General features: G+C 54.4%; 1 protein-coding gene across 2 annotated transcripts in view; it reads left to right on the forward strand.

Moving 5' to 3' along the window:
* The window catches only part of Rassf5 (Ras association (RalGDS/AF-6) domain family member 5), a 73,124-nt gene extending 65,408 nt beyond the window's left edge, over nt 1-7,716 (forward strand). For both annotated transcript variants that reach the window (XM_005375394.2, XM_005375396.2), the window contains 4 exons: nt 3,820-3,930; nt 4,840-5,137; nt 5,690-5,805; nt 7,187-7,716. In XM_005375394.2, the coding sequence (XP_005375451.1) occupies nt 3,820-3,930; nt 4,840-5,137; nt 5,690-5,805; nt 7,187-7,339 (678 nt within the window). In that variant the 3' untranslated portion in view covers nt 7,340-7,716. The remainder of the gene's footprint in view (nt 1-3,819; nt 3,931-4,839; nt 5,138-5,689; nt 5,806-7,186) is intronic.
* Nucleotides 7,717-10,108: the final 2,392 nt, after the last annotated feature.

A 10,108-nucleotide genomic window follows, 5' to 3' on the forward strand; every position in this document is an offset into this window, starting at 1 on the left:
AGAGAGAGAGAGAGAGAGAGAGAGAGAGAGAGAAAGAGAGACCTTTGCTTTTACCCTAGTACCTCTTCACTTGGCTGTACCCCAGTAATCTTGAAACCTAAGAGTGGTCACAAGTCCTTTCCATGGCTGGGGCACGTGACAAACCAATTTCTTTTTATCAGTGCTGGGTGCACCAGGAACAGCTCAGCCATCTGCCACTGATGCCAGGGGCTTAATCAGAGCAGATGAATTCTGTGCCAGGTGCACTGAGATGTATAAACCCCTGAGAGAGACACTGCACAGGCCAGGGCCAAGATCTCTTAAGTCATAACAGAGTTCCCCGTTTTGTCACTATCTTGGGCCACCCCAAGAGAGGAAATGCTATGTGTGTAGTATCTAGCTTGGTGCCATGAACAGAGAGATAGACCTTTCACTTTGAGGACTTGAGAACCTACGAGGTGAATAGAAATCGGGGTCTTTGCTCTGCCCCAGGAAGATCACTGGGTCATTGATCTTGTGCACAGTGGACAATGCCTTTCAGGTAAAGCTCTGGGGCAGCGTGTATCCGTTGGCTCTGAAGTGATAACTCTGCAGCTGGATAGAACCACTGGCCAGGGGTGTCTATCACACTTTTCAAATGCTGGAGCACAGTGGAATTGCCCAGGAGCTTTCTAAGTCTCTGGGCCCAGGCTGAATCTCAGACTAATTAAATCACAGCTCTCTGGTGGGAAAAGCCCGGGCAGCCGAGCTTCCGGAGATCCCAGATGACTCCATCGCACAGGCAAGTTCGGAAACCACTGGTCTGGACACTGTGCCATTTCTTGGACGGCATGAGGCCTGGTGAGGCATTGGCCCACAGGCTCCTTGGCTGGCCCACTTGGGAGGTGATTCACTCACTCCGAGGGTCAGATCTTGTCTGGCTGATACCACATGGGCAGCAGCCAGCCCAGGCGGGCACTGACATTCCACAGGCATGAGGTTTGAGCACCAGCTACACATGGGTGCCTGGCACTCTGAGTGGCGGAGCCTGCCCTCCCGATCCCAGGGCCAGACCTCGAGTGGGGAGGCCAGCCTGCAGTCTCTTGCCTCTGCCCTGGAAGGTGGGGGTGCCACTTGCGTCACTTCTCAGGTTGTGGTGTGAAAGGGGGAGACCAGATGGGTATATCTGATGAAGAAAAGGGAACAGGAAGGGGGAACCTTGGGCTCTGACAATTGCTCTATTCCAAACCAGGACTCGGAGACTGACATTTGAAAGCTAAGACACAGCTGCCTTTTCTTACAGGGAACTGAGAGATCTTCCAGGGGCTTCTAGAGCCTTCTATCACTTTTTTTTTCTGTTTTCAGTATTGGGCATTGAAACCAGGGCCTTCACATTGAGCTACATCCCCAGCCCTTTCAAAATTTTGAGACAAGGTCTCACTATGTCACTAAGTTGCAAAAGATATCATCCTGCCTCAGCCTCCCAGAGTGCCAGGATTACAGGTACGCACCACCAAGCCTGGCTTGCTTAACACTTTTTTTTGTGATAACTATGAGAAAGCTTTTAACTTCTGAGGCGCAGCAGCCTGTGTGCCTCAGAGACAGGCAGAATGGAATATACCACAGCAACCAGACAGTAGCTCTTGGGCTGGAAGACCCCAAAGGGAAGGCAGGCTAGGGCCACAGGCAGGCATGTCTGGGCCATACAAATGTGCCCAGCTGGTGGGGACCGAGGGGGAGCTGCAGGATCCAAGACAAACAAGAGACAGGGGTCCCTGCATGAGTGGACTGATAGTGAATGTAGACAGCCTGTGAGACACAGGCTGCTTATTCACCTGGGGCAAACAGGACACTTCTCAGCGACTGCTTCCCCTGGCCAGTCCCCAGCAGGCCCAGTTCCAGAGGCCTGAGTGGGCCCTGCACCTGGGGAGCTGCCTCTTCCTCCACTCCTCTCCAGAGGCAACACAGTGCATCCGGCCCTGAGGGCGTGCACAGCTCGGCTGCACTGCGCGGGTCAGATGGGGGCTCATCGCAGCCCCGCAGCGTAGTTTCAGTGACCATTAAAGGAGCTGTGCACCGGCTGTCCGTAGAAGAGGGCAGCCACGCGGCGAATGGAGAAGAACTGGAGTTGTGGGCCGAGATGGACTTGGTTCCAGTCACTAGCAGTAGGACACAGGCACAATTCTTAACCTCTCTGAGCCCTGGGTTTGTTTTGGTTTTGGACTACGGATTGAGCCTAGGTCCTTTGCACTGAGTTCTTACCCCCGGCCCTTTTTATATTTTAATTTTGAGACAGGATCTCACTAAAGTTGCCCACGATGGTCTCTAACTTGTGACCCCCCTGCCTCAGCCTCCAGAGTAGCTGGGATTGCAAGTGTGCACCACCACGGGCAGGGCCTCAGTTCTGTAATCTAAGATAGGAACAATGTCGGTAGCATATAAGAGAAGGCTTGTGCCACTGCCTAGCACAGCGCTGGGACCACCAGGAGCCAGGAGAAAGCACAGAGGGGGCAGATGGGTGGGAACGGATGCTGTGCAGAAAGAGGGTGTCGCCCACCTTCCTGCTTGGCTGGGTGGCCTGGCATTTCATCTTATCCGCTCTGTGGGTTGGAAAGGACAGGAGGCGGTGACAGCAAACTGTGGGAGTGCTGTCTCCCACGGGCCTGGCTGGCCGGGGAGGTCGGCCGGTGCTGTGGCCAGTGCCCACTGCGGTGTGATGTCAGGGCCCGGCGAACCCCCAGCCAAACCCAGACAGCCACAGGCAGGCTCCCCTGCTGCCCTAGTCTACTTGGATTTCTAAAATAAGGCAACAGCTGGTGGGCCACCAGTTACTGTACCTCCAGGAAGCGGGTGGCAGTGAACTTAAAAGAATCCAGAGAAAGCCCTGGGGGACGGAGTTGCTTAGACCCCGAATCCCCAGGCCTCTCTCCTGAGCTCCCTCAAATGATGGCCTCCATCTCAGCCCTGTTGTTCCCTTGCCCTCTCGGGGATGAGAGGGGAGAGGAACAAATCTGTGTTGTGGTGCCCAGAACAGGCGATGGGGCTGCTGGTTAGTTCTGCACTGCTGACTGCAGGGCCTCAGGCCAGTCAGTAAATGCCCCTGCTGGCAGTAGTCTGCCCTATACAGTGGGGGTAACAAGCCATCCTGTAGAGCTGGGGTTTGTGAGAGGTAAATGAGGTCACATACACCGAGTGCTAGGAGAGGAGGTGGGGTAAGTGCTGGCTGTCCCTGTGGCCGGTAAAGGAGGTTTTCCCCCTCAGTTATGACCAAGGCCACGGTCCCCTCCCTGCCCGGTCTCTCATTCATTTGATGAAGATGCAAGGCACTGTGTTGTTTTGTGGGCCTGGACTGGGGTCCATGTGCCCAGTGTGCCTGGGTCCAGGAGAATCCTTACCCCCGCCAGCTTTTGCAGCACCCCGTGTACACTCCTGTCTCTCCAGCTTTATCGCTGCCTCCCTGGGGAGAAAGACCATGGCCTGCTTGGGTTGCTTTGCATCCACCGTAGCATCTACGAGCATCTTCTCCATAGCGGTCTTCTCAGCAGTGTGGTGCTGTGCATTCACTCAGTTCATGGAGCCAGGTGGGGGTGGGGTACACTTCTCACATTGGTCTTGCAACAAGCATGAGAGGTAGGTATTATTTCCATTTCACAGAAGAGGAGACCGAGGCTTAGAGAGATCTGAGTTGCTTCCCCAGGGGTGGCTGGCATCTTATTGTTCTCAACCAGGATCCATGCAATTCATGTCGCCATTGGGGGCTGGTGCTCACTTCTTCTCAGCCAGAGAGCCTCTGGGAGGTGTGGCTTTCCCCATCTTGTCCTGAGAACCCCCCCACACTACCTTCCTCCCTGTCTGCTCCAGAATGTCTGCAAGCCAGTGGAGGAGACACAGCAGCCGCCCCTGCTGCAGGAGATCAAGCAGAAGATTGACAGCTACAACAGCCGGGAGAAGAACTGTCTGAGCATGAAGCTGGTGAGCGGGGCTCTCCTCTGCTCTGGTGCTACTGCTTCCTTAAACCTCCTGCCCCTTTCTGGGCTTGTAGGACCCTGGGGCTGTGGAAGGCTGGTAGCTGGGCTGTCTGGGCCTCTCCAGGCTCTAGGGACCCAGAAGGGCTTTAGAACAGGATCCAGATCCAATTTCTACTGCATCTGCTTTTCTGCTTGCAACGTGGGACACGTTCTTAACCTCTCTGCATCTCAATGTTAATTGAATTAATAATGCCCTTGTGGGCAGCAAATGGCACAGTGACCAAGGACCTGGTATTGGTTGGTCCCCAGGAAGACTCCTTTCCCCTCAGACTGCAGAACTGAGGTAAGGGGAGGGACTGCTCTGGGTTAGGAAAGGAGGCCTCAGTAGGAAGGGAAGAAGGTCGAACCTTGCCCCCTACTGGTGGCTGGAAGAACTGACTCTTTGGGGCTTTGCTAGTTGGGCTGGTTTTAAGCCTTAAGGGCTGTGGATTCTTTGTAAAGAAACGTGAGGCAACCCAGTGGCCTGGGTGTCTGAGGACCATCTTCCACAGCCCTGCTCTGGTTCAGGGCCCCTGGTTCAGAGGTATGAGCCAGAGAGGTCACCACAGCCCCTGCCTCTTAAAGAGTGGGGACTCCCCAAAGGGCAACAGGTAACTGCCTGTTGGTGCCCCAAGGTCTGAGCCTCCTGGGAAGGAAAACCACAGCAGCCCTGAAGTCCTCTGTGCACGCTGTGGGCCTCCTTCTGGCACCTTTCTGCATCCCTGTGACCCTGTATGGGCCTCCCTAGGTCAGCAGAGACAGGAAGGGTCTCGGGGAGACTGGTGGGGTTTCTTGGGGTGGCTCTATCAGCATGGACCCAGACAGGATCACACCTTGGACCTCCCTGAACCCGGTGACTTCCTCCCCCTTGCAGAGTGAAGATGGTACCTACACGGGTTTCATCAAAGTGCATCTGAAGCTTCGGCGGCCAGTGACAGTGCCTGCCGGGATCCGGCCTCAGTCCATCTATGACGCCATCAAAGAGGTGAACCTGGCGGCCACGACGGACAAGCGGACGTCCTTCTACCTGCCACTCGATGCCATCAAGCAGCTCCACATCAGCAGTACCACCACCGTCAGCGAGGTCATCCAGGGACTGCTCAAGAAGTTCATGGTTGTGGACAATCCCCAGAAGTTTGCACTTTTTAAGCGGATACATAAGGATGGGCAAGGTATGAGAGAGCTCTCCCTACTGGAGACCACCTCTCCCTGTGTCCGTGCCCACCATTAAAACCCCAGCTGCCCTGGGGGGAGGAAGGGCATGGGTGCACCTGGGCCCAGCCAGCCACAGGAGCTCAGCTCTGTGGACAAGCCACGTATGGACCTCAGCTGGGTTCGGGAGCTCACGCCTGCTCACTCTGCTCCTAACTTCTTGGGCAGTTTGCCAGGGTGTGTAACAAGAGGGAAACTGCCAGCATGCCTAATCTCCTGGGAGATGATGTGAATGGAAACAAGTTTAAACTCTGAGCAGACACCCAAGATAAAGGGTCACTTTCCTTTTTTTTTTTTTTTTTTTCTGATGTTGCTGGGGATGGCACCTCATCATGGTAGGCGAGTGCTCTGCCACTGAGCCACACGCAGGCCAGCCCTATCCCTTCTTGTCAGGTGTATCTCACGTCTGCTTCCAGTTAGAAGGCCCCACTTCCAGATTTCTAATCTGCGCCTCCCAGCTCGGGCCCACCCTTCTCTACCAGTGTGAGCAGCCACCCCCTCTCCTTTCACAGTGCTCTTCCAGAAGCTGTCTGTAGCCGACTGCCCCCTCTACCTACGCCTGCTCGCAGGGCCTGACACCGATGTCCTCAGCTTCGTGCTCAAGGAGAATGAGACCGGAGAGGTGGAGGTGAGTCTGGACCCTCGGCACAAGCCCAGCCTCAGGACACGCTGTGTCGGAAAGGTGGGCACTGTCCTCACTGCCCAGCAGGGGCAGGGCTGCGGAGCAGCAGCAGGAAGGTGACTGCCAGGAGAGCTGGGCTGGGAAGGCTCAGGGTTTGAGCCAGCGCTGTCAGCCCCCAGGGCTGGCAGGTCAGGGCCTGTGTCTGGCAAGGCCGTGGAAAGGAAGGATTTCTTGTGCTTTGTTTCTGGAAACTTGGGGGAGAGGGCTGAGAAACTCTCTGGGTTTGAGCCCAGGCGTTTTGCCCCAGGATGGCTGAGGCCCGGCAAGCTCCACCTCTGGGTTCCACTGGATGCAGATGTTTTTGAGCCACTGACTTTCTCCTGTTCTTAACATACCAACTTCTTTCCTGGGTCAGGGTGGGGGTGAACAGTGTCCAGTCCGCAGCATAAATGGGTGAAACCAAGCTGGTGCTCCCCACAGCCTGGGTTGTTCGGAGGTGGGGTGTCCGGGGAGCAGTGAGAACAGAGGAGGGGCTCCGTGTCTGTCACACTGTTCAATGGGAGCTTGGGGTGTGAGAAGCAGTCTTGGGGGTCCCGGGGCTGTGCAGGATCTAGGCAGGTGAGCTCTGTCCCCACTTCAACCAGGCCAGCTCCATGCCCATGTTTTATCAGTCTGAGTGGACAGAAGAGTCTGCTGGGAGACTGCTGGCCTGGGGGAGGGCTCCCCAGCCTGAGGGCCCACAGCTGCCACCGCCAGCTCTGCTGCTGTTATACCACCTTCCCTCTGGGGACTCCAGGTTCTTCACTCACCCAGTGTGGGGACTGAGCCAGATAAGCCGCGGTTCCCATCTGTGCTCAAAAAGCGTAGGTGTCCCCGTGCTTGGGCCCATGCCCTGGGTCAGCAGGAGAGAAGTCAGACTTGCCTTCTGCCCCGAGGGCCCCAGACCCTCTGCTCCAGGCTGGCCTCTCCAGGAGTGCTGTTCCCCGTCTGCTCTGCCTGTACTGAAGATGGTGCCCTAATCTCAGGTGGAGGAGAAAACGGGTCAAGGTGCGGGACTGGGGCGCTCTAGGTCACACAGCTGGAGAGGCTCCAGCCCTGCTGTCCTTACCCGCCTCCAGAGGGTCTGCCAAGATCTCTAGTAATTCTCAAAATAAATATATGGCTCATGAACTGGAACCTCTTGGTCATGAGGTGCCAGGACCTGCACTTTTACTGCTGGTGTGACAGATGTGTACAACCCCAGCTTCCCACATCGTACCTGCCACAAAGTAGCAAAGTGTGCCGAATCCCTGATGCAGACTTTGTGAAGAAGGTGGCTGCAGGCCTTAGGTTGGGCAACTTCTAACCTGTCCCCTCCCTCTCTGTCTCTCCCTGCCCCCTCACGCAGTGGGATGCCTTCTCCATCCCTGAGCTCCAGAACTTCCTCACAATCCTGGAAAAAGAAGAGCAGGACAAAATCCAACAAGTGCAGAAGAAGTACAACAAGTTCAGACAGAAACTGGAAGAGGCCTTGAGAGAATCCCAGGGAAAACCTGGGTAACTGGTCTCGCCTCCTCTCTTCCCAGTACCCTTGGATTAATTTTTATTATTATTATTTTGGAAGACACTTTTTCTCAGGACATCTCTGGTGGGTGCATTTGCACCTGCCCAGCGACTCTAGATGTGGCACAAAGCCCCTTCCGTGGACAAGGGTTTGGGTACGGGTTGATTCCTACCCCCCTGCTCCCACCATGATACCCCTTGATGGACTCTGCCAAGGATGGATCGGAACTTGTGCGGAGCCAACAGTGTTGCCCTCGTTCAATCTGGAAGCATTTTCCAAACCAAAAAGCTGCCTCTCTGGTCACCAAACTGGAACCGATGGCACCAGCCAGCAGAAGGAAAGAAAAAGGGTTTCAGAGCTCTGTTCTTTCTCTGGCTTTGATCCTTCTTCACTTTCTCTTTCATTTGCCTCTTGCAATACCTTTATTTATTTACTCTGCAGCAGGTCTTAGGTCAAGCCCTGAAGTCAGGATAATGCTCACGAGAGGATAGTCCCACGGTCCCAAGTCGCCGCCGAGCTTACGGGCAGGAATCAGTCACTGTGCCCAGATGCTCAGTGCGCCAGAGCTCAGGGTGGCTTGGACTCCTGAGACGCTGCAGCCTTCCCCGCCCTGGTTGCCTGAGCCTGAGCACATGTGAACTCAGAAGTGTGTGTCTGCGTGTGTTTGTCAACAGCTATTTAGTTTTGTTTGTTTGCTTTTTGTAGCACTGGGGATTGAACCCAGGGTTTCCCACTGAGCTATATTCCTAGGCCTTTTTTTGTTGTTTTATTTTGAGACAGTGTCTCACCAAGTAACTAAGCTCCCAGCCTGGGCTAGAGACAAGATCCTCCCGCCGGCCTCCCAGAGTGCTGGAACAGCTATTTGAAGTTACAAATCTGGGACTGATACTGTCATCATCCTCACGTGTTTCTGCCAAAGGGGAACCAGCCACTTACCATTTTAAAAGTCTCCTGCTGAGTCAGAAAACCAGACAGTAAGAGAAAGCCAACCAGTATTGCACAGAAACATCCAAGCTGTCTTCAGCCATCCCTGAGCTGGACAGCAGAGGAGGGCCTGGGCTGCCTTGTTTCCTCCTTGGCCTCCAGCACTGCTTTCCCCTGCCCGCTGGGACTATGGGATCTTCAGGTGCTGCCCAAGGGGTGGCCTTAATTACAAAGGGGGTTCTCCAACTCAGCCAAATTGGAGTTCTTTCTGTTGTGAAGCTTGGCCAGCCCACAGTCCCGCACTCAGGGAACTCGTGGGCCCGGCCTCCCTGTTGACCTCGGTGCCTTTTTGTTTTCAGAGAGAGATAGGAGTAGGGTGTGTTTGCTTGAAGCTCTGCGGCTGGTTTGCTCCTAATGGGAAGCGGGCAGTGGTGGTGTGGGAGACAAGGCTGGGAGCCTCCACTCCACAGGGGCCCAGGGCCTCCACTCGCACACCTTTCCCACGCAGGTTCCTGGGCTTTGACTCCCTGCAGTATCACACCACAGGGATAGGGAGGACCAGCTTCCTGACTGAATAATGGTACTGGCTCCTCCTCAAACTAAAAATAAATTAGCCAGACAATGCCAGCAAGTCGCCAGGACTGCAGACACTCCGGGGCAGAGGGAGGACTGTCATTCCAGTCCAGCCTCCAAGTGACTGTTTCTTTGATGCCCTCTTTCCTCCCAAGCCCCTCATGGGCTGGCTGGAGCCTACGCTCCTCCCTGCAGCCTCAGATATCCCCTCTCCAAGTCCCTGAGTCCACGCTGCCCTCACCCCAGAGGAATGCTAAGCTGCCATACAAACTGCGCGTGACCTCCAGAGCTACGGAAGCCATCTGAGCTAGCAACTGATTTTTTTAAGCTACCAAAACCCCAGTACCTGCCATCTCATGCTCAGCTTTGTCATTTCCCTCCCTTAGAAAGTCTCTCTCCCTGCCATGTAGTAAAGGGGGCGGGTGGAGAGCCCTTCCTCAGCCCTGCATGTCTAATGTGAAGGCATGGCTCCTGCTGCAACCACCTCGAATGCTGCTCAGAACCTCCCTCAACGGGATGGCTATTTTATTTTTGAGAAGGAAAGCAAATTATGTACATATATCCATAAAGGCATATAGCTATATATAAGAGATAACAGTTCTTTATGAAAGAAGAAATTATGGGAAAATTCAGACTTTTAAGCACAGTTAACCCCAGGGCCTATGCTGAGGTCTGCGCCTCTGGACAGTGTATATAGCGCTTCCTTCCCTCCTGGAGGTGGGTGTAACTGCTGGTAGTGCCTTCCATGGTTACGTTGCTCAGTGTGTGTTGGTTTTAAGACTGTTTCTTTTCAAATGTCTTTCTTATATGGGTTTTCAAAAAGAAATAAAAGCTTGTAAAGATGATTCACAATCGAAGTGTCATCCTTGAACTTTACCACTGTGTGAAAATGGAGTTGGGATGGGGAAATAGGGACAGTCACACACTTCTCCAGAGCCAGTGTGCAGAGGAACGCAGCTACTGTTCAAAGGCTTGTGAAAAGTCATCCAAGCATGTGGGCCAGAGGTGCTGCCTCGTGAGCCCAAGTGGGAGGGCGCAGGGGACTTCTGACAGAAGCGGTACTGAGCTGGAAGAGAAGCGCTTTGTGGAGCTGAGGACGGCTGAGCATCAGGACAGCCTCCTGAGGGACGCAATGGTGCCATTTCTGGAATTATTTAAAAGGAAGAATGTGTCCCTGGAAACATAAGGCCATTACATCTGGAGAAGGAGGGATGCATGAGATGGCCAAAGGAGTCCAGCAAGGAACACGTCCACAAACACTGAAACAAC

This window comes from Chinchilla lanigera, unplaced genomic scaffold, assembly GCF_000276665.1.
Source record: "Chinchilla lanigera isolate Chin_1 unplaced genomic scaffold, ChiLan1.0 scaffold00005, whole genome shotgun sequence".
Lineage (NCBI taxonomy): Eukaryota > Metazoa > Chordata > Mammalia > Rodentia > Chinchillidae > Chinchilla > Chinchilla lanigera.